The sequence below is a fragment of the Xiphias gladius genome, chromosome 23 (assembly GCF_016859285.1).
Source record: "Xiphias gladius isolate SHS-SW01 ecotype Sanya breed wild chromosome 23, ASM1685928v1, whole genome shotgun sequence".
Classification (NCBI taxonomy): Eukaryota; Metazoa; Chordata; class Actinopteri; order Istiophoriformes; family Xiphiidae; genus Xiphias; species Xiphias gladius.
The window spans coordinates 18833240-18858500 of NC_053422.1; the positions used below are offsets into that span (position 1 = coordinate 18833240).

Here is a 25261-nt window from a genome sequence, read left to right on the forward strand (position 1 = left end):
GAAATAACATTCAAATGATTGTGTAACTGTTTTTTTTTTTTTCTTTTACCTTTGGTCTTTTGGTCTAGAAATTTCACCGAACACTGTCTCGTTTTTGTCCAGCTTGTGGGGTTGTTTTTTTTTTTTGCTCAAAAGTGGACCTTCTGTGTCAATCTTGTATTGGAATGTGACGACTATGTCTGTATACTTTAAGTCATTTTGCCTTTTTGTTTCCATTCCGTCCTCTTTCTGATTATGATCTAATTTTTCATCCAAAGAAACCACGTATGTCGCTGTAACTGACATTGTGGCGTCAACAAAGACATTGTGGGTATACATGAGGTCATTGCAAGTAAAACTGTTAAGTTTTCATTTGAGGCAGACAGAGCTGTCTTTTTCAGATCTTTCGTGGGAGGTAATAGATGTGGTGGCGGGCAGCAGTAGCACTCACAACTGCTGTGAATGCTGCAGTGAGTGGCTCACTGTGGATGAGGGAACTGAGCAATAACTGGTGGGAGCTCCTGGTGGGTACCAGAGACTTTTGGTGAACGGCGTGACGTTTCTATCCTTTGGCTGACTCGTTCCTACCAACACAAACACACTGTACCGCTTGCATTTACACCTGCGGGATTCTTGCTGACATCTTGTCACAATGTGACTCAGACTATTACCAGTTTCAGTTCACTTTCTGATGCAGTGCACACTGGTTTTTTCTCCATTGTGCATTGCATGTCAGTTTCTCCCTTTTCTTCGGATAGGTTATCCAGATGCAGAGATTGAATATTAATACCAGGTGTAAATTTTTATGTTGTGATCACTAGGGATGGATATCACGCTTTAAGGCTGCAAATAGAAATTAGTTTCATGATTCATTACTCAATCAAAGGGGTACTCAAAGGTGTCATAATCTCCAAATCCAAGCTGAGATAACCCTGATGACACCATTATTGTTATTTTTTCAGACTTTAAATATTTCTCTCCAGAGGGTATGGCTGAAGTTGTACTGTAAAATCTGTGGAATGCCCCTTAACTCACTAATCATTTGGTCTATAAAATGTCAGAAAATAGGAAATATTAATGTGCTAAATACCATATGCATGACATAATCGCATCATATTTGCATCCTGTCTGGTGTCAGTTTGTTTCAGCCCTTTATCTGTTTGCTTCTCTCCTACTGTCTGTGCTCACATATACAGAATTTTAATACAAATTCCAATCCAAATTCCCAATAAAGCTGTTTTCATTTACAATTTTTGGTGTCGCTGTTGTCAGACAATGGATGAAGTATGAAATAGTGACTGAAACGCGTCCCATTAAAACTACATGTTAACCGGCAGTCACTTCCAAGCCATTTCCAAGCTGCTGCTCTGCACTGCTAAAATCCTGATTTTATAACTGGGGTGTCATCTGACAAAATCACCATAGGCATAACTTAAAGACGATGGCTGTGCTGTGATTTCGGCTATATTTACTTGTACAGTCAACTGAATGAGATGCATAGAGATGTGTGTCTGCAGAGGGAAAGCCCAACCTTGCACTCGAGGGGCAATCCTGGTGACTCTCTTCAATAGAAAGCAGTTAAGGTTTGTCCAAAAAGTTGCTAGATTTGTTGCAAGTTGTTTTTGTGAAGAAAAGTTGCTAAAAGGGTGTGTAAAGTCGGTAAATCTATTGTCAAGGTGCTAGATTTACTGCAACACTGCCTGTAAACACCCCTCTGATAAGGCAATAGAAACTGTTTGCGGCAGTTCATTTTCAAAGAGCAACGGCCAACGGGGAAACTCCAACGCTTGGCCAGCCGACCAATGGTGTGACCTCAGCACTCAGTCACGCAGCACTGGCTGACCAACGGTGTAATTGTATCACGCACTCACTCACTCAGTCAGTCAGTCACGGACATTCGAATTTGTAAGACTGGCCTCACTGTTGCGGTCCAGCCAAAAATGACAATTCACTGAAACAAGCAAAAGTTCTCAAATGTAAACTGTCTAAAACAAGCAGCTATACATTGCCTAGATTGTTGGGGTTTTTTCATTTAAATCAGGAACTACAGTATCTGATCAAGGAATAAGAAAACAAAACTATGAATCTGGCTATAGAGAATACTTCAGTAGTTATATATTATTACAAATTTTTATGTTTTTATTTCCCTGGATATGCCATCAGTGGTTTATCAAGTGCGTGGGGAGTCATTTAGAGTCACGTGAACACTTAATTGTCGATTAGTGTGGATCTATTGCTGCTTAAAGTGATGAAGCACACATTTGTGAATGTGCATACACATATTTTGCTGACTAACATCTTAACACTCATGTCCTCTTGCCCTCTGCTGTCCCTGCAGTTTGCTCCCAGTTCTCCCGCGGGGTATATGCCATCTTCGGATTCTACGACAAGAAGTCCATGAACACCTTGACCTCGTTCTGCGGCGCTCTGCACACCTCCTTTGTCACACCAAGTTACCCCACTGATAATGAGGTGCAGTTTGTCATCCAGATGCGCCCCGCCCTCCGGGGTGCTGTCCTCAGCCTGCTCTCTCACTACAAGTGGCAGAAGTTCGTCTACCTCTACGACACTGACCGAGGTAGGTGACGGCACGGGCCTTGAGCCAGGACTTAAAGCTTGAATTACAGTGTGGAACCACAGGAAATGTTTCAGTGACTCAGAATAGCAGCTGCACACCAGGGTTAGCAAAGGATAGATTTACCCAATAATCTTTTATGAAACCCCTGTAAGTACTGTTAACACTGCACTATTTTATACAGTAGTTTGGATATGTTAAATGTGAAATACATTCTTTGGCAGCTCGTAAAACTTGTAATAACACATTACACTTTAAGAAACAATATATCTAATGAGTAATAACTTTTGGATTCTTCTAACACTTGGTGGGTTGGTGTGGTGATGAGGTATGTCACAGGTGCTACAGAAATTTCCACAGAAATCAGAGTCTGCCTGCCTGTGGGGGCTGATTATTGTGTTGAGTCTATGAGGGGTTTTTGTGAGGTTCCCAGATTGTATTGCCTAGTTGACAATAGACGCTGGTTTAATGTAGCAGCGCGCCGTGTGTATGACGACCTGTCAACATGGTGAAGTGTTCATTTCTGGGATTTCTAATGTGAAACGAGAAAATGAGCTCATTATCTCTCAATAGAATAACGATCCCCTCCTCCTACAGAAACTTCAATTTGCACAAACAACACCTGGGCTGAGGAGAAGGATATGTTTAACATGTGACACACAAAGAGACAATATGTCTTCTTCTTTGTGAGGGTGCCAAAAAGGTTGACTACGCTCTTCTCCTGCACTGTACATAGCAGCCTGGAATTGCTATGTTTATTTGCTCATTATAGAAAGGTCTTGGCCTGCAGATAGGCTTCAAGCAAGCTGTCTGCTCTGCAGTGTGCGCTCTGCTCTGTGTTTTGTTCTTTTTATGTCCAGCCTCACACCCCCTCCTCTGTCTGTCTTGCTTTGAGGCAGAATATGAAGTGTGCTTTAGTGCAGAGTCCTCTGTCTTTGAGTCTCAAGGCCTGTAGGGTCCAGAGCTGAGGGCCTTAATCCTCCAAACAACCTACAGATAATATGTGGTTAATTAGGGTCACTCTGACTAGAACACTCATTGGATCTTCCCTGCAGATGCTAGCAACCCACACGTCCTTCAGCACAACCAATACGACCCGGCTACTGTTCCCCATCCCTCTGCTTTTCCTCTTCTGTCTGGCAAGTGAGACAGTCTGGGGCAGAGTTAGATACATAGCGGAGGTAGGGAAGAGAGCCTGTAATACAAAAATAGAGGAGGTTTTTGACAGAGAGAGTGATGACAAGAAGACATATACTTTTAAAGAGTAATAACAGAGACAGAGGGCAAAAGTGGGAGGGAACGTGCAAAGGAGAAGGAAACAAAACACCGATTCAGTCCAGCAATTAAGGCAACAGCAGGCACGGGTGATTTACAGCCTGTTACCTGTGTACAGACAATTCCCTGTGCACTGTACATCCCCGTGCTGAGGCCCATGCCAAGCCACTTTTACCTCTCTCCTGCCTGCCAGTGGTGTAAGACGATCCCTTATTAGTGGGAGGACATTGGCCCCAGGAGGGGATTAAAGTCGTTTATTGATGCACTCCATCCAGCACTTTGGTGGGCTTTGACACTTGGCTCATCAAGCAGACAGATGTGTCAGAGAGCCGCTAGCTCTGCTTATCAGGTAGTGCAGCACCCCTCGCAATATGGACGCTTACTGCTGGCTACCAGGAGGAGTAACAAGGGAAAATTGTCTTCAAATGTGTTTTTTTTTTTTTTTTTTAACCTTTGGCTCTGAAGCAAAAGTAAAAATTGATGGACACCTTGCTTTCGTCTGTATTATTATGATTTATTTTTTTATTCCCAACTTTTTTTGTGTGACATACCCCACAACCCTGTCTTATGAGCTCAAGTACCACCTGTCATTTTCAAATCAAAAATTTACAATGTCATTCACAATCTATTTCAACCATTCATGACACGACATGATAGATTTCTGATTTTGCAGTACGTAAACAGTGAAAAAAACAATACACGCAATGACAATCGACCCCTCTGCTCATGCAACGGAAAGTACCTGTTGCGACATATTATTTTCTTGGGTCCGTTTTTGCCTTTTAATTTGTGTTTGATGAAAGCATTGATCATCCACAATGGTGGAAGCAACTTTGCAATTATTCTCCAAACTCTCCTAATAGGGAGCGGAAACACAGTGCTACAGGAAAAAGCATTCACTTGCTGAGTTCCACCACAAGGTTTTATTCAGTCAATAGAAGAGATTAATTAGGGACACACTATTCATTTGGCTCTTTTATTGGGCTGGCAAAAATGCTTTTAGGCCATAGTGAAGTGCTTTCAGACGGAAAGTTATGGTACATATGCTTCAGACGCCGATGTATTGGAGGGAAATGGAAGTAAATTTGTGCCCTAAATGCCGACGTCAGAACACTGTTTGAAAGGAGAGGTTTCGATGAACGAGCTGCACTGGAAGCAAATGGAGCCTCCGTAAGCAGTGTTATACAAGCATAATGAGTGGTTACTCTTCTTTTATCTGAGGTAATATATTGACAGGCTACTTGTGTGTGTCTGTGTGTGTGTGTGTGTGTGTGTGTGTGTGTGTGTGTGTTTATACATGTTTGAGAGAGATGAAAGAGCCGAACAGATATCACCACTCTTCCTTTTGATTCAACCCCAAACATCGCATACAGCATGCCTAACCAGCAAAAACTGACAATCCCTGCAAAACTCCTTAAACCAAATCCTCTGTTTTCCCTTATTCTTACCTCTCCAAGAGTGAATATTATTTCTTCTGTCCTTTCAGTTTGCATCAGTAGACGAATTTCCCGTTGAAAAAGTCGGTGTGAGTAGGCTGAAGGTAGCTGGATTTTGCCCTTTCTGTTCTGGTGGTCAGGTATGGGCAGATAATTGCCAGGTCTGCGCAGCAGAGACAGATGATTACAGGCTTTATTGTCTCTCCCAGGCACAATCAACCCTGATTCAGAAATCTCACCTCTACTTGATTTATGAGTCGCTCTCTCTTTCTCACACCGAATATACCTTTTCCACATATGATTTTAGGTTTTCTCTCATGCCCCTTCTTCCTGAGTCTACCTTCGAGCTCACTGTGACTATAGTAGTACAGCAGTGACAACCATGAATCAAAATCTGAACCTAAAGTGGTGACAGAAAAATTAATTTGGAAACAAACCAAGTGATCCCAGTTCTTTGTAATGTGTTTGAAAGCTGAAAACCAATTTGAAATTTCAGGAACAGTCAGTGCTGTTAGAACAGTCGTCCTGCAGTAGTATACTGCAAGCAGTGCATGTCTTATGTATTTTAATTTTTTGAACGCATAGGACTGACCGTTCGCTAAGCCCTGCCCCCTGACAGACCTGCTAACATTAGCCTCTGATAGCATCCAGTTGTATGTGCCCTCGGAGGGTAAATACAATATACTTGGTTATACTCATACTTCATTTTTTAATGTAACCTACGTTAAAAAAGGGAGTAAGCTAGTTAGCCAGACATGCTAATAATTGCAGCTTATGATAGAGCAGCTAATCCGTTCTTTACGTGTTTGCTCTTGGGTGTATGGTTTTGGAAAGGCTATAAAGGACAACAGCATCCAAACACTTTTAATGCAAAGTATGGCTCTAAATTCTAAGCTTGACAGGCCTACTGTGTCCCTAGTCACAGTTGCTGGGCAATGATGGGACAATCATTGTTTGGGGGAGGGGTTTAGCAAAGGGTCAATTGTATGTCTATCCTTCCCTCATCACGGCTGTCTCCCCCTGCTCCTTCAGTGTTTAAATCGCTCCCCTGCCTCTCTAAATTACTTTGATTCTGTCAGTCTCGAAAAAAAAAAAAAACAGTTCACCTTGAATTTAGCAACAAGACAAAAAAATAGCACCTGAATGAATATGTAAATATAACTGATTGAGTCTTCTGACACTGGGAAAGCACATATATTTTCCACTGACATTTTGTGAATACCAATCTGCAGAAAGCGATACCAGTGATATTTTGTGGTAAGACGTGGAGCTGCCACCTTTTTTAAATCCATGATGGTGTCGTGAGACACAGGATTGTAGCCTGTCTCACAACATCCATTGCCACACAAAGGCATTGATGACATATTACGAACAATGCCGGGCCTCCTGTCGTCTCCTTCCATCATTTCCTCTACCGATCAATATTCTGAATGTGATACAGTTAGGAGGAAAACGATCTAGCACGTAACTGCTGCACAGAAAGCACACAGCTATTTTCTTTTATCCCTTAACTGCTGACAGTTGAAACTACAGTTGAAATAGTGTTCGATATTAAAACCGTCTTTATTGCACAAGGAAGTCAAATGTGCTTTAAACAAAAATCTGCCAAGTAGAGGCTGTAGTCTAGCATTCAGTCCAAAAATTTCCCTAGGGCACTTTTTCATTCACACTGTCACGACCTCAACTGCAGCTGAGTCAATTAAGCAAATTTATCTGGAACAATAAGGTACATATTGATCATTAGAGGCAGCTGGAGTATTTTTGACCACAATGAGAACAGTTTATTATAAAACATACAAATATGTGCAAATTGTGACCTAATATATGGTCTCCAAAGTGTTTGCAGGCATTTGAATTGTATACACATTTTAGCTATTTTAATATGCCAATTTTAACCAGACACATTTTTTTGGCAAGCAAATGGTTTTGCACGCTTGCAGTCAGATAATTTTATGTAATTCCAACAAAACCACTCAGTGACTTAAAAAAAAAAGAAACAGTTCACCTTGAATTTAGCAACAAGACAAAAAAATAACACCTGAATGAATATGTAAATATAACTGATTGAGTCTTCTGACACTGGGAAAGCACATATATTTTCCACTGACATTTTGTGAATACCAATCTGCAGAAAGCGATACCAGTGATATTTTGTGGTAAGACGTGGAGCTGCCACCTTTTTTAAATCCATGATGGTGTCGTGAGACACAGGATTGTAGCCTGTCTCACAACATCCATTGCCACACAAAGGCATTGATGACATATTACGAACAATGCCGGGCCTCCTGTCGTCTCCTTCCATCATTTCCTCTACCGATCAATATTCTGAATGTGATACAGTTAGGAGGAAAACGATCTAGCACGTAACTGCTGCACAGAAAGCACACAGCTATTTTCTTTTATCCCTTAACTGCTGACAGTTGAAACTACAGTTGAAATAGTGTTCGATATTAAAACCGTCTTTATTGCACAAGGAAGTCAAATGTGCTTTAAACAAAAATCTGCCAAGTAGAGGCTGTAGTCTAGCATTCAGTCCAAAAATTTCCCTAGGGCACTTTTTCATTCACACTGTCACGACCTCAACTGCAGCTGAGTCAATTAAGCAAATTTATCTGGAACAATAAGGTACATATTGATCATTAGAGGCAGCTGGAGTATTTTTGACCACAATGAGAACAGTTTATTATAAAACATACAAATATGTGCAAATTGTGACCTAATATATGGTCTCCAAAGTGTTTGCAGGCATTTGAATTGTATACACATTTTAGCTATTTTAATATGCCAATTTTAACCAGACACATTTTTTTGGCAAGCAAATGGTTTTGCACGCTTGCAGTCAGATAATTTTATGTAATTCCAACAAAACCACTCAGTGACTTAAAAAAAAAAGAACATTTTTAAGATCCCAATGTGTATTTTGCTGCTATTGACTCAGTCAGAAGATCTTACTGGCAAAAAGACTAAAATGAGTTAGTGGAACCGGTTAAACACTGACATGCAGACATTGCAGACATGCTGCTTGTGTGATGTGTAGAAATGACGTCGCATGTAGTATCAGTGTAGCCAAAGTCTCAAACAGTAGAATTGATTTGAGCTTTTCAACAGGTTCGGAACAACAGATAGCTGTAGTGGAGTTCATTAGCATTTTGACAGGCTAATGTGCAGCTACTGTGAATCACTGAGTACAGCCTAACCCACTCATCCAAGTATGTTAAATTTCTCTTCTTATATGTCAGGTGATAGAAATAAAGCATCTTAATATTAAGTCTTTCATTTTATTTGATCTGGATTTTAATTGAAGCCAATTTGCCCTCCAGAGCATGTTATTTTTCCACAGAAAGTTTCAGTTTATTGGTTAAACTATTTTAATTTGGCCACTGCTTACATGCATCTTGTCTGTGTCCAGACAGAGCAGGAAACTTTATGCTAAATAGCACTGATGCTTACAGATACTCTTAGACACTGAGCCTTTTTATTTGATAAGCACCGCAAACCAGATTCTCTATTAAATATAAGCATGCAGATATTCTGAGGGATGTGTGTCATGTGTATTTTTGTACATGTACTTGATTCGTATGAGTTTTTCTTAAATCATAAGGAAGTGGGTGAGAATTCTTAACATGTGGTTACTTCCATCATGGCTGCTAATGTCAGTGGCTGGGTAATAAAATCATTTGCAAGCCTGCTGAAACATAAAAAACATAATCTATCAGATTGATGGCTGCGTCTATCACAGACCACTTGGCTTTGTATTAAACCCTCATAACTCACCACAGACACTGTTGATCAGCTGTTAAACAGGCAGACAAGATAACTGCAGTCTGGCACAATTGGCAGAGGGATGTGCCAACATGGCCAAGAGGCTTGTGAATGGGAGGATTGGATGACCCCACATAGTTAGCCTCAACTCATCTAATTCCTGCCAAGCTACTGTAGATAGAAAGACAGATATGAGGGGTGGTGGGTCTGGGGGCCAATCAGGCAGAGTCCAATACACTGCAACTAAAGCAAACCTTGCTCCCTATTCTTCAGCAATCCCTCTAATTGGCTATCCAGAGACAGTTGCCTTTGCTCCCTCCAAGATTCAAACAATAAATGTCTCTCACTGTTTCCCTGGATGCCTTTGATGGCAAACCAAATCAGGTCTGTCCTTTAATTTGATTGTAGCGGTTTGGCATTGCTATTACTGTTGTAAATAACAAAACAAATCAAGTGGTGTGATACACTACCAAATGCATTAAGGGTAGTACAAACTCCAGTTATTAAACACATAAAGAAAGACATGAAATGGCTATTGCTTTTTGCATCAACATAACCAGTTAAGGAAGTATGGTGTTTTCATGTGCAGTTGATCTGTAGTTTGCATTTTATCTCTTAACCACCATGGTAAACCAAAACAATATTTGCCTCTGCCACAGAGGTTATGTTTTCACCAGGATTACGCAAAAAGTACTGAACCGATTTGTAACGAACTTGGTGGAGGGATGGGGCACGGGCCAGGGAAGAAATCATAAAATTTTGGGGCAGATCCGGATAATTTACTATGAATTTGAACTGAGTGCCATTCTAATTTTCCATGTGCTACTACAAACCATCAGCTAATTTTTCCCTTTCGATTTGATACTATTATTTTTTTATGCCATTCTTACACATTTCACACAAATAATGTCTAGTCAAGTGCAATATTGTCACCCACAATTGTTTATTTATACTTTCTGCTTGCAGTGTGAGATGATAAGTGTGAATGCCAGCTCCCTACTGCAACCATGTCTATATCATAGACAACTGTTTGTTTAGTTGGCTTTGTGGTCTCATCACAGCCATTATAATACCAAATCAGCTGCACCCAGCTGAGACTTCATACACACATACACACACATATGCCTCTTGTGCTTTAGTGGTCCTCTCCTTCATGCCGGCTTCATAACAACTAAATTATGCATGCATCAGGAGAATAAATCAGCTTGGACACGCTGACAAGAAAGGGCACATCAGAGAAGCCATAAAATGCACAAGAAAAATAATATTAAGAAATGTGAATGAGGCTATGCATCACTGGAATTTTCTCTTTTTATTTTGCCCACATAAGCTGGTATCACTGCCAAAGTGACATACCAATATACGGATAGTTCAACCTGCAGTGGCACCCTCTGTAATTCAGTAACCCCTTGAAAAACTAAAAAAAAAAAAGTGATATAAGAGCCATTGTCTGTCACAATAAGCACACGATAAACCTCGATACTCTCTGTGTCCTCTGAACCTGGAATAAAGCCATTTTACCACCTACCCAATGGTAGCTTCAGCAGCCATGAAATTACTGCTGGGAGCGTCTTTTTTTTTTTTTTTTTTTTTTTTCATTATAACCAAATGTCCTGGCCTTTGCTTTAAGCAGCAATAGTAGAGGTTAATTGTTTTGATGTTACATAATGTCGCCGGGCCAATTTCTTTGTTTGAAACAACAAACAAAATGTATATACTGTATGTCATCTTCAAAAGTAAACACAAGAGTAGAATAATATTTGGACTTTTTTCGCGTAAGGTAAGTCTCTCTTTTTTTGTCGTTTTTCTTTCAGTTTCAGCTGATTAGCCAAAGCTGCCCAGAGACTTTTGTGCAGCACGTGATCAAACCCTACAGACACACACATACACAACTCTATATGTGTGGGTGTTAGTGCACATGCCCATCAGTGTATGTGCTGATATGTCACAGTATGTAGTGAGAGTGAGAGACAAGGGAACAAAGACAGACAGGGAGAGATGCTGAAGCTCTGAAAAGTCTGTGGGTGGATTTTCACGGCGGAAAAGCGCTACTCCTCTCTCTCCTGCGTATATGCACCTCTAAAGATATAGACAGCATGCTGCTCCTGTTTTATTTGACATGTGCTATCTTTTTGATTAGGACAACACTTGGCAGTGAAACAGTGTTTTAGTTACAGGGCCTACTGTAAACCCAGGGGCGTGCAGTGACTTTTAGAGATAGGCAAACAGAGCCGAAGAGCCAGCTAATCCCCCCACACCACAATCCCCCCGCCACCTACAAACCACCATCTCCTGTTTACTGCTACACCAACAAGAATAACGGACCAAACTAAAACATACCCAGTAGTAGCAAATCTTTCTTAAATTCAGGGCCTGTCCTGTCTCGGGATTTTGTCCTGCTTGTCTTTCCCGTGCTGAAAGTCTCTCTCCTAAATCTTGCTATAATCTGCCTGGACATCTTCATTTTCTGCGTTTTAGGATTATTCCTTTGACAGCAAACATATCAAATGTGTAGATTACAGGAAAGGTATCTAAAAAAAATCATTTCCATGGTAATGTTAGAAACATATTTACCAATAACAGACAATGACACACTCCAGTGACAATGCAGGATCCTGTATTTTCCTACCTTAATATTCCGTCAAAACCTTCTCAAACTTTCTGCAGATCTTGTACAGAGAACCCTACACCTTGATCAAAAGGAGAGGAAGATATTCATATGATAACTAAAAAGTAGTAAGACAATTTATACCAATTTGAGATGATAAATAACAGTGTAATTGCTCATTTACTTGCTACTGCAACCTCTAAACACTAAAGGAGAAAAGAATGTTGAAGTAATTTTCTAATGCGCAAACAGTTTTTCATACACATCTGTGCATGTGTATCATAATGCGTTTAAATCCTAACTGATCTCAGAGCGGTGGAGGCTGAGTCAAGGGCAGCTTGACGAGCACACTCGTCTGAAGCTAGCTATAGCTAGTCACCTGTCAAAGATCCCAGGGTCATCCACAATGCACAAACGTCCAAAAAATGCTGCTCCCCCTTCCACTATACAAGCCCCAGCCTTTGTCGACGCGACACTACCACGCCCACAAAAATGACAGAAATGATAGATGCAATGGCTGCCATTTGGGCTACTTTGGCCTTTGCTTCATGGTGAATGCTATGTTTCTACCATTGGTGTAAACGGCTAAAGCATCCATCTCTCGTGGGCAAGAAGAAGCAGAGGAGCTTACACTGTAGCTCTACCGGATTTCACATCAGCTTTAACATTTTTTTCCTCTCATTAACGTAAGTTGAACTGACAGGTGTCTGAGTTTATTTTTTCCGCTATTTATTGTCAGGTGTTTAAAACCTCTTTACGGTTGCTTAGAGATACCTGCTACAGACAACCGTCAGACATTGATTTGACTCTTCCTGTTTACTGTTTCTGTATGTAGTTTTCTGGAAAGTCAAGAGTCATATAATGCCAGCAAACCACTGCCTATTTTATATAAATTGTGGGCCTATGCCAGATGACTAATGACAGGAAATATACAGCCTCCTTCTTCTCCAAGTCCAAGATTTTGATTTCCAATGCACAAGCACTGGAGGGATCCTCAGAGTCCTGTGAGCCCTTTAAGTATTTATTTTGGCTTCCTCAAAAGACATTGAAACAAAGCATCTCTGGGAATGTGTGTATGAATTTGTACATACATAGAAATGTTGTTAATGAAGAGTGAAATTTTGACAGCTTGAAAATTTTAAATAGGAATTCATAGCGTTCTCACAGTGACAGCAGCTCTCGTGTTGATTCATGACATCCCCACTTGTTCCAAGTATACTTAGTCTGCCATTGTGACATATATTTAGTTAAATTAAACTACACAGCATCACGAGAGGTAAATCTGTTCCAAAAGTTGCGTGATAAACATAAACAACTCAACAAATACAAATACAGTTATGTGCTTAACTTACACCCTTTTATCTAATCTGCTTATGATCCTCTGTAATAAAAGTACAAACAAACTTTGGAAATTCAAGTGTCTTTTGCTGTCATTATATTAAATTCCTTTAATGTAGTGTTGCAGGGTTGAATTACAAAAGACAACATATGTAATATTTTCACACCTTCCTCTAGTGTTACCTATCAATTCAGATAGATTTTGCCTTTGTTTTGAGATGTCCTTTGAGATTTCTGCCTCAACCAGAATGTAACGGAGGTAATGGTATTACTTCTGTGAAATCTGAGAGACGGCTATCTAAAAACCTGGGCAATGAAACCAAAACTATTTGCATGGCTTTATACCAAGAGAGGTAAATGATTTACCGCACATTTATTAAACATACAGTATATTGATTTTTCTTTGTTATATGGGAGAACTGATGCTTCACGGAAATATTGCTGAATTGCTACAGTTGTGCCAGTGTTGGATCTGTAAAGTTCACTTACCGTCTTTCTCTTTAGATGTTCAAACTCTATATCAAGCCAACCCCACAATTATGAGTCAAAGCCATTATCTTTGTGGTTTCAGTTCAGTTGTTTGTGATGCCCTCTGAGACCCTGGACAGTGCTCAGCGGGGCGTTTCGGCCTGCCAAAGACCCTCATTTACCAGAGGATTGGCAAGTTAGGGTGGAGAGCAGCCACATTTACTGTTGGCTCAACGGCCACTGCCCCTTTTTCATGTGTGCGCTTTAGATTTTGATCACACAGAGATGAGTTCAGATCGTGTTGTTTGTGGCATTAATTTCTCACTCTTTGCTGTTAGCTGGAAGCTTCAGTTGATTGTGGTTCCCTTTATTTATCGTGTACTGTAGTGTGGTTAAAGTTGACTTATTTACTAACACATCATTACCTGATCAGATTGGTAGATAAGATTTTGGATTGATGTGGATTAGTGTAATGCCAGAGATGACAGTGCAATGACAGAGTGTAATATGAGCAAGTGGTATCGCTTTTTCTCTAAAACTGACAGTCGGTTGTGGCTAATGCTGAGTTCTATGTTTAGAGAAATTTGTTTCTCTGATTTCTCTAGTTAGCCCGGATCAGCTGTGAGATATGAGAGAGGCTTGTGAGTGAGAGAGAGAGAGATACAGGCCTGTGACACTCTGCACCAAACCCTAATGAGAGGCAGGGAACCAAAGGAGCTGGGCAATGAGATTAGATGCAACTCAATTCAATTACTGCTGAGCCGCCACGGGTGACGCTTCAAAACTCATCCTGTTAAGATCCGGTTCACAGACGAAGAAGAGGACTGCAGCTCCCACTCAGCCAAGTGCGCTACACTGCCACAACATCTCATTCGCAACAACTCTGATTTATACGCACACTGTTTGATAACAGACTCTGCAATGTTCTGATATATATTTAAAGGAAAATGCAGAAATAATCGCAGCCGTTCCACCAACTACATAGTTGTTTCGAGCTTGTGTTTGAGATTAAAGAGTGACGTAACACCCTGTTTTAGCTTGAACACTTTCCCCATGTTCACAAACTGGATTCGGACCCGGACACACAACACCATCCCCCTGCCCTCACAGTTACCCCACAACGACTGGTGCTTCCACTTTCTGGACAGTTTTTCCAGAATACAGTCAGTGTTCTGCGCATATTAAGTCTGCCTCCTGCTCACTTCAGTTGAGGCCTGTGCAACCGAGGCTGGAAGTATGCCTCTGTGAAGATAGACAAAAATGTCTCCTCGGGCTGGATGCAGAGAAGGGAGTTATGGATAACCATAGGTCACAGAGGCTCCAAATGAAATGAAAAAACACATAATTGTTCCAATTGGTACAAAAGTCCACGCAAGTATAAACCAAACTGTCCCACAGACATCTCTAAACAACTTCCCATTCACATTTGCCTACATGCATCCAAACCATATTCCATCCTTCACAAATTCATGCATCTGTTTTGTGTTTCGGTTTGTAGATTCAAATGTTACAGTTAACCTTTGTTAATCTTTTACCTGTATCCTGGCAACGTTGGCCCACAGAAACACTGCTGCACTGTGTGTATAAATGGAGAAATGTTTATTTTCATGTGCAATATTACGTCACTAGACTAAAAACTGAGGCATTACTCTCATGCACCATTTACAGTCTCTGAGGGTGGTGGTGACCGTGATGTTGTCTTGTACTTCAGGGGGTGCGGAGTACAAGGATGCATAATATATTTTTCAGAGAGCTGTTTTTGGTCAAACCACTACAGTTGCAATGATGGCTAGAATCCATTGACAGTATAATAAAATGACTATACTGTGAATTAAGAACAAGGTATATGAATATGTACTCCTTTATATATACCATGATTAGTGACAAGTCCTATATATCCTGAGTAAACACACTGCATATATACCAAATGCATACAAATATATACACTGTACCATGCTACACTGTTTGTATCTTTATGTCTATATGTCATAATGTGTCTGGTGGCAGCGAGCATTACAGCTCGATGGCATGATTAGCACTGAGGAGCATGATCAGCAGAAGCCGCTGCATGCTGCTTCTGCATTCATACCATGGGGATTTATAGGTGGTGATAAGGAAATCTTGTTGTTGACTTCTATAATTTATGTAGTTGACTGTATTACATTTTTCGATGCAACACAGCTGTGGGGCCTCTGAAGGCGAAGAAGTGAATGGGATTTATAGCTTCTCTCGATGTTGGAAATAAAGAATGCTAACAAAAGCAATTATGAGGGTCTCCGATGCCGTTGAGTAAGGCTGAATCCATTGAAGGGCTGAAGCTGAAATGGACTCTGATCTGAGAAAGTAACGGGCAGATGTAGAAGTATACAGAGAAGGATAAAATAACAAAAATAATTTTTCATTTTTTACTTGCTGGTGGAGATGAAGAAGGAACTATCAGTGTTTCTGCTGCTGTCAGATTAAGTTGCGCTCAAAGGATTTTGTTCATTTCGATTTTGAAGTCTAAATCACAGAACATAAACTTTTCTGCTGACATTAATAAAAAAGCAGGAGCAGAAGTAATCCATTTCTGGACAGACTATTTACCACCACCAGATTCCATCTCTTAATTTCCATACAAATGTAAAACTAGGCAGGCATGGAATCTTCTGTGAATCTTAAATGAATCCAATTGTTCCCACACAGTTCAGGGTTAGCCGGAGGCACACGGAGGCGAGCGATGCACAAATCAGCAATTTCAAAATAAAAGCCCTCTGTGATTCTAATCTGATTGACAGGGCATTGTTTCCGTCTTTCACCAAAGAGTTAGCATAATTCGTGTTTTTCTTGCACCTCAGAAATGGAAATAAGAAATGCACAGATTTTTTTTTAACACTACAGACACTTACATATATGAGGCCCACATCCCTAGAGCATTCCCCTGTGAGCATTTGTATTTTCTTTTGCTATTTAAAATTTTCTGAGACATGTTAATATGTGTTTCAAGCAGCAGAGGAATCTGTGATTGCACCGCAGTAAACAAATAGCCACCCTATCACTTTCACCCATGGCATATCGTACACCCAATGAGATTACCTTGTGTTAAATGTTTCATTGGCATTTTTTACTTTTACCAGCTGTACTCCCAACACTTTTAAAACCAACAGAGACCATTTTGACCCAGTTAATCTGCATGACATCTCTCAAAGTGAGAAGCTTTTATTGCCGGGAAGACTGCCATGCTATCCAGCTGGCTGGTGGTTGGTGAGGTTCTGAGCATATGCCTCGGGAAAATGAATAATGCATCCATGTTATTCAAACCTTCATGCTCTAACTTTTGCTTTATGTAGGGGAGATCTGAGGAGGTATAGTACATGAGAGACTGTGCTCATTTAAAAATGATGATACTTGAGAAAAGCTTCAGATGTTTTCACTTCACTTTTAGATTTTTTTTTTTTTCCGGAGGAAACTGTAGCTTTTGTCCGGGTAAAAATTCCAACTTCTTTTGACAGTTTTATGCCTTTACACTACTATGCCTCCATATTCTTATTGTCCCATGGTGTTCCACTTCAGAAGTAAAAGTGTTGGTACTTTTAAATAGCTCTGCGACCCAGAAGCCACAAAAAGACTACATGTGTATCTGTACATGCCCTCAACATATCATCTGAACTTTGTGTTGTGCTACAAGTTGCATTCATAAGCTATGGGCTCAACTCCTAGGATATGTGACCTGATATCCGGGTTGTCAGATAACCGTGAGGTCTGGCATGCTGATGTCTCCAGGCAGTGAGCCATTGCTCCTCTGGACCGGTGACACACTGTGCGTCGGTCTCCACTACTCGCGGTGCCACTCGCCAAAAGGTCATCCGCTGGAGATGTGGAGATGTGGCTGTGTGCTGCAGCGGTGGCGTCGCACCGGGAGTACAGACACACAGTGCAGGAGTCTCAGAGCATTTACAAGTCAAGGAAAAAAAAAAAGCTGCTTGACCATTCAGATGGAATGGAAAAGAAGGAAAATGCAAAAGCAGAGAAATGAAGAGTCACAAAGTTGTTTTCTTGTTATAGCTGCTGTTGTTTCTTTGCTTTCTGCGCTGGCTTTGTTGGTTGTCAGCAGCCGGTTCACGGAGATAAGGCTGTACAGAGAAATGGCTCACAGTATATGACAAATGTTTACTTTGCCCACTGCTGTTCAGACTGTGTCTGACAATTTACATAATACCCAATCACATTTAACCATTTTAATCATCATATAAAATCTGTATATGTGCCAGAATTTGCTGTAGCTGGAAGTTTTTTCTTTCTTTTCCCTTTTCTGTATCAGTTAACCGCACGAGGGATGATGAAAAATGAACAGAGATATGCAAAAGAAGCTTATTGTACATACTGTTTGCAATTGCATTGTCCATGGCTTAATAAAATACCAGCAGTGTGCTTGATATTCATTAATAACTTTCATGTTCTTTTGCCCATTGTACACTGGAGAAGAGTTAAGCCATTTTTATTTCAGCTTGTGCTACGCGCAATCTATCCCTCCAGAAATAGGACTACATTATTCATTCTGTGGTATGTGATTTGACCATAGTGTTTCTGAGCGCTCTGTTAAATGAAAATACTTCACGTGTGAATTAATCATTACAAGGGCTCATTCTCCATTCTTCTGGTAGCATAATGATCTCCTTTTACCACTGGCCTGGATGAATCTTTCATTGTCTTTATCTTTAAATGAGTTGGCACCATCCTCCAAAGAGACACGAGCCGCAATGTGTTTCGCCGCACTGTCAGAGTTAACATGTGGCTGAGCTAAATGCCATAATTTAATTGATGCCAAGCGCAATAACATCACCCTCTGATCTTTTAATATTATAGAGATACAATTCCTGTTCTTTCCCTTCATTATGATATTGTTTTCTCAATATGCAAATATAAATTAACACACAGATACACACTGGCACACAAAGTCTCGACTCTAGACAATATTTTAGTGGGCCTGCAGACTTTGGAATGCTATTTTAGAATGTAATGAGATGACCTTTAACCTTCGGATTCAAGCAAAAACCTCCCTAGAATAAATTAGCGGCCATTCATTTTTTGCATGACTGTCTGCCAGTGTCTTTTGTGTCTAATCCTCTGGGTCACTCTCTCTCTGTACCTCTCCCTCTCTCTAGGTTTCTCTATACTGCAGGCCATCATGGAGGCAGCAGTAGCTAACAACTGGCAGGTGACTGCTCGCTCTGTTAGCAGCACAACAGACGCAGCAGAGTTCAAGCGCATCATTGAGGAGATGGACAGGAGGCAGGAGAAGCGCTATGTCATTGACTGCGAGGTGAACAGGATCAACACCATATTAGAACAGGTGAGCCTCAGACCCACTGTACACATGGTAGCTCCTGTGTAATTTCCACTGTTTGCATATCACTTTTTAAGATGATACTGTGTCAGCATTTTCCTCCAAGTGGCCAAAAAAACCAGTTCATACATTTGTCTCGTGTATATAAGTGCAATAGTAAAATGCTTGAATAGTCCATTACTTTTTTCAGTCTATGATTCAGTATCTCAATGTTAGTGTATTTTGTACTAGTGCTTGTTTTGTATGTCGGGTTTTACGAGTAACTAGTATCTAATTCGGAGCTAAATTATTTTTTCTGACACTGGTTGAGCTTGTGTAACGTCCTCAGGGCATAACAGTGTGTTAAGTTGAGTGTGAGAAGTAGCAGTAATCCCACCTGTTGGAGGAGCTTGGTTTGGCGTTTTTTGGTTGCTATGTTTGAGGCCGGCTTGTTTGAAAATCATTGTGTGTTGAAGCTGCCCAAGAGCCTTGGGTTGAGATGTCTGAGCGTGAGCAGCCATTTGGAGAGACCACTGATGATGCAGCCTTTTTAATCCTCTTCTAACAACCCCAAACCCCTCCGTTCCTCTATCACGTCCACTGCCTGAGGAGGAAATGAAAGGTCCACCAGCCCTTGTAGTAGGGGAAAACACAATTACCATGAATAGATGAGTGGCTATTATGCCATGCATCTCCTCTGTTCGCCTGCCCCGCACCGTCCTACACCCCTCTGCTTGCTGCTGCCTGCTTATAAGGCAATCAGCTCCCGAATTGGATTCTGCTCGTTAACATTCATTTAGATATTGGCTTCTCTCTGCCTCACAATATCCCCTCAACGACTGTTAGTCTCACTTGTTTTTTATGAATCTAATTTGATCCCAGAGTCATAGTTTAAAGCAGAATTGCTTTTAGTATTAATTTGCTGTGTCTAATTTAATTCTTGTGCTGCAAATTCCTCCCTTTACAATTCAGGGACTATACTGAAATCTATTTCCTTTTTATGTGAAGAATATGCATCAGCTTTTAAGAAAAGCTTAGAATATTCATTACAAATCACATGTGAGGCATATTCATGGTTGCGTCTTTAATTGCTTTTCCCTCCCTGCAAACAATAATAAGGATGCAGGGCAGTAATCTGTTTGATGTTCTCCTGTTTCCATTTGTTCCCATCAATGAATTATTTCTTTTTCTTCAAGAGGGAGCTCTTTCCCCTCCCCCACCTCCAGCTATCACCATCATACACTTTTCTGTCTAAAAATAAAGCTTTTACAACAGCTAACCTTCAAAGCAGCAGTGTGCTCTATTGTGCCCCTTGTTTTACCGACAACCTCTGTGTGGCATTTTTTTTTTTTTTTTTTTTTTTGGAGTTAATTGAAATAATATGGCTAGCTCTGCCAATATGGATGAGTCACAGGCATTCGGGGAAGCTGTTGGACTTCACTCTGCAGCCCCCCCCTCCTGGGCCGTACCATTATACACTGAAACAGGGATGGACCGTCTCCCATGAGGGCAATCACAGCAAAAATGGCACCCGGTGTCAGCTATGTGGAAACCTCCTGCTTCTACCTGCTGTTGTAGTTCTATTATCCAATGATTGTAGACGGATAAAGTTTCATCTCTGGAGGACAGGAGGCAGAGTTTGAGCAGAACCTGTGTTCTGAGGCCGGTGTCTGTGTGTCCCAATGTCGACGTGTCGCTTCAATCCGTCAAGGTCACTGCCTGTTGAGAGAGGATCATGAGGCAGGGCAGATCCAGCAAGCTGATTGCTGGGGGAAAATGGGAATCAGCTCAGTGGCTTAGTTTTATGATTTCAGTCAGCGTAATCCCAGCGCAGAAGGAACGTCTTTATACCAGGCAATGAAGTTCATGGAGTGTAGAGTTGTCTTGAATAGGAGGGGGTTGAACTTAAATAATTTGGTACAATTGTTGCACAAAAAAAAACCTCTTCATTAGCCCCACTTTTGATCCAGTCACTGTTGATGCTTTGGTCCTTTGGGCCTTTGTTGCTCTACTAATTCACTGAACTGAATCTAAATGGCTAAAAGGACATCCAGTGGTAGTATATTTCCATTGTATGCTACTTGATTGTATATCACTGGATTTCAGAAGAAAGGGTTTTACTTTTTAATCACCAACATTTATAGAAATAGTTACTCCCTTTCTGCATATTAATATTTTTCTTTCAAAACAAATTCACTGTGAAACAAACAACACTGAATATATTAAGCAGGTAAATTTAGTTCCACTTTGACCAGACACAACATTAAGATGCTGTTTACATGTTACTGCATCAAGAATAATAATAATAATAATAATAATAATATAATAATAATAATAATAATCCAATTATATACATGCTGAACTATTCATTATGTACTATACATACAATATTTTAGTGCATTACTACTTTTACTTAAGGATCTGAGGGTTTCTGCCAGCACTGGAGTGCTTGTAATTAAATATTATGAAAACCTTAAAATATATTGATCTCATCATGAGTTTTGAGAGTCCAAGGTGACATCTTTAAATGTCTTGTTTTGTCTTGTTTTGTATAGCATCTTTCAACAAGGCAATTCAAAGTGCTGAGACAAAAGCAGGCATAACAAAGAAACACAAGGCAATGTAAAAAAATAAATAAATAAATAAAGACATACAAATCGAATTAAAACATAGAAATGCAGCAAACAAGACGCTGGAAGCAGGAAACATTCAACATATTTTTTGATTAAATGACTGGAAGAATGAAATGATTATTAAAATGGTTGCTGATTCATTTTCAGTTGATCGACTAATCGATTAATTGACTCATTGTTTTAGCCCTAATCCCAGTCCTTCATCCTAAAATGGACGAAGGGTTGATTAGATACACAAAACACCTCTTCTTCAGTCGTAAGGACGCTCAGCTGAATGTCACTTTTTATTAGCTTCATTTATCACTTGACATGATATAGAAACGTGGTAGGACAAGTATTTGCATGCTGCTGCATCAGGCGCTGTTTTGTTTGCTCGTGTAAGAGCAGAGTAAGTCTCCCAAGAAATTTGTTTTGGGATGCTGAGGAGAATGCTACACCAGGGCCATTATCATTTTATGCTGTAACAACCACTCAGGATTTATCGCCAATAGGACTTTTCCATCAATACACTGCACTGCAGATGAATTAACCCAATGGCAGTCCTTCCCTTACGACAAATATAGGACAGCCACAGCCAGCTCTGCTCTCTGAATCATATCCAGCAAATGTGTTTGATTGAACCATTTACGTTTATGATAGTATATGCTGAGAGGAATGTTTGTGGCATTAAAGAGGGGCAGTTTAAACAAGAGCTATGATTAAGTATAATTTCATCGTGTTCGTATTTCTACCATTTGTCATAATGATGATTTTTTTCAGAGTATAATTCAGAGTATACTTGCCTAATCTGATCCATCTATCAGATTGATTGAACATATAGCCTTGTATCTGCCTTTATGCTCCTTCCTGGCCCTCTTCCCTCCCGAGATTTCTGTGCTGGAGTCTGCTCAGAGGCAACAACCTGCTCATCACTAGTGTAAAGAGAGGCAGGCAAAAAAAAAAAGAAAAGAAAAAAGAACAACGTCTGGGACAGGCCCAGGGCATGCAAGCTGTTCAAAGACAGGCAGGCAGTGAGCGCTGTGCCAGCCGCAAAGCTGAATTTTCATGTAGTGGGGAAAAAAAACAATAAGAAGTGAAAAGGATTCACAGAAAGAGGGAAAGAAGTGAGAAGTGCATCTGGGGATTTGTTAGGACAACATTCTGCCGCCTGTAGATGCATGATAGGTGGCCATATTGCCTCACCATGGAGAACTGGAGATCCTCCATATCCCTCTTACCGCTTTTGAATGGGGAACTCTGAGAAAATCCACAGTTGGATGTGTTATAGAATGTGAAATCTTTGTGTTTTATAAGATTCAAGAAAGGAAAAGAAATATGACTATGGGAGATAAGAAGTCATGGGAGAGGGAGAGAATGGACGATAGATTGCCAGCACCCGATAAAAGAATGTCAGCAATAAAAAGAAGGTCCTCAATCAATATTGTGGATGACACAGTAAAAAAGGGAGCAATATCAGCGCTCCAGCGCCAAGGGATGACACTTTGTAACACATTGGCAAACAGATGTAACTAAAGGTATTGTAAACTAAAATAAAATCTAAATGACTGTAATCTGGATCTGTTTTATTCCCCAAAATTACAACACAAAATTTGCCACACAAAAGCCTCTCAGGCATTCAACTATGACTGTTTTCTAGAAACACTACCTGGCATGTCTTGGAATTTGTTCTAAAAGATAGAGGAGGAAAGGGTGGAATAGTGAGCTTATGTCTGGACTGATATAGAAGGCGCTTCTGATCTTAACATCAGCTTATTGTCCCCCGGGCTGCTGAGACGAGGGGCTGATGGAAATAAAGCCAGTCCTGCTCCATGTAAAGCTGGGGATACCCAATGCTCTCAAATTCCTAGCACCAACCTGGGCTGTTGAGGGTCTTTTACTAACTGCGATTAAGGAATGAAATAGGATTCAAGTGTTATCATTAAAGAGAATGTGACCTGCCGATTCCACGACTGAATGAGAGGCTGAGACCTGTGTACTGCGGCGATGTGACGATTTGCACGTGTAGTTGTAACTGTATCAAGACTACAGTTTTATAATAATAAAGTATTTAAACCAGAGGAATTTTTTTCCTATCATCAATCAAGCAAAATGACCCTGATTGTTTTCGATGTAAACAGAGTAGGACATCTGAGCGTTTCAAAGGTTTGGTACAAACATGAGGATGTCTCAGCTGCAGTGTCAGTGATTCCGCCCTCCCAAAGCATCAAGTCTCAAATTGTTTTCTTATATAAGAGCAATGATAGACATAATCATCTGAATATGAGTCAGGTGTTTTTAAAATGTTCTGCATTTGGGGAAAGGCCAACACTCGTGCTATCTTCAGGGGCGTATAGAGCTGCTGCCAAGAAAATCATCTCAACCACAGCCACTCCTGGCTGTAAATTAGAGAGTGCTCCACCAAGAGCACTTCTACCGAGAGCCTTGAAGCAGAAATGGAGACCGAAGAAGAGGAAAGTCCTTCTGTATCAAAGCATGGACAGTACAGGTCACCCTTATGTCCCATCCTGAGAGAAGTGGCATACTTCACTATCTACTTGTGATAACACTTGTTATCATGAAATTATATGAAATTATATGCAGCAGTTCATATAGCTTTCTCATTAACAGCATTAACATTCTGATTCAAAATGAAAATATGATTTATATGTTTGGCTCAAACTGTTTGAGCCAGAGTGCCCCATTGCAACAATGATCCCCTTTAAAAATGAAATGTCCCGCCACTATGACCTCGACCCGGAGCCCAGTTATCCCCCATAAAATCACGGGTAGGATCAATGCTGTTAGCAGGCTTCTCATTTTTACATTTTAAAAGCTGTATCAACAGTTATTTTGTAATTGAGCAAAACCAAACTCAAACTGTTGGACGTTACCTAGTATACACATATTGCAAACTGTTGTCTGTACAATAAGAAAAAGAGAGAGAGTAATGTAACTGTGTTGTTTTGATATTTAAAAAGTTAACAGCTGAGAAACAGTTAACATTAGAGAAAGTAATTTCGTAGTTGGAATCCGTCGGTTATACTTTTAAGCACATGACATCAATATCTTAATCACAGAACAAGCAGCAGCATTTCAGTCTCTAAATTTATAGAGTTGGCTAATGTTTGTTCAGCAGCCAAAGGAAAGGCTGAGTCCCGCACAGCGGATTTAGATGAGATCTCCGCTTTAACTGTATGCGACTTACCTACTACTATCACTAAGAGTGACGATGATTTTAAACCTGAAAGTTTAGACTGGAACAATGCTTCTGTCCTTTTTTGAAGTATCCCTACTCTTACATGCAAATAGATCGGTTTTCTAGTCACAGATTGATTTTCAAGTTCTCCAATGATTACTAAATACTGATGAAAATATTTGCCTGCACAGCCCTGGTGTGCCCTGCCCAACCATACTGATTGCAGTATTTTTCATAAATATAATTTTATAAATTACTGAAATTCTAATTTGATGTGTGTATTGAAAATTGAAGTAGTTATACAGTATGTGTAATATCTATTCTCAATCAATTTAATATGATTTTGTAGTACTCAACAAGTGTACAGTTTTTACAATGGTGTTTCTTCTCCCCCTTGGATGGAACATTTTCCCTTTTAGAAGTACTGCTCGGCACATTTGACACCCCCCCACCAGACAAGGTTTATCAGTTACTGCAGAAATTATTAATTGACTGATGGAAGCTGCTCAAAAAAACATTATCATCGACAATTACTATAAATGATCAATTTATCGAGCAGAAATATTACACTTTCACTGTGTTTTCAGCTTCTTTTATTAGTTTTATATCACTGTAAACTGAACTTCCTTTCGGCATGGAGTATAGGTTGGACAAAATAGGCAATTTGAAGACATCACCTCCGACTCTGGAAAATTCTGCGGTGCATT

At 40.3% G+C, this 25261-nt stretch overlaps 1 protein-coding gene across 6 annotated transcripts in view; it reads left to right on the top strand.

Annotated features, from left to right (window-relative positions):
- gria3b (glutamate receptor, ionotropic, AMPA 3b) overlaps positions 1 to 25261 on the top strand; it is a 79425-nt gene that overhangs the window by 21175 nt on the left and 32989 nt on the right. For all 6 annotated transcript variants that reach the window (XR_005706535.1, XR_005706536.1, XM_040119322.1 and 3 more), the window contains exons 3-4: positions 2318 to 2557; positions 18586 to 18773. Coding sequence is in view for 4 of the 6 variants with exons in the window: in XM_040119322.1 (XP_039975256.1) it covers positions 2318 to 2557; positions 18586 to 18773 (428 nt within the window). In the remaining 2 variants the exon portion in view is untranslated. The remainder of the gene's footprint in view (positions 1 to 2317; positions 2558 to 18585; positions 18774 to 25261) is intronic.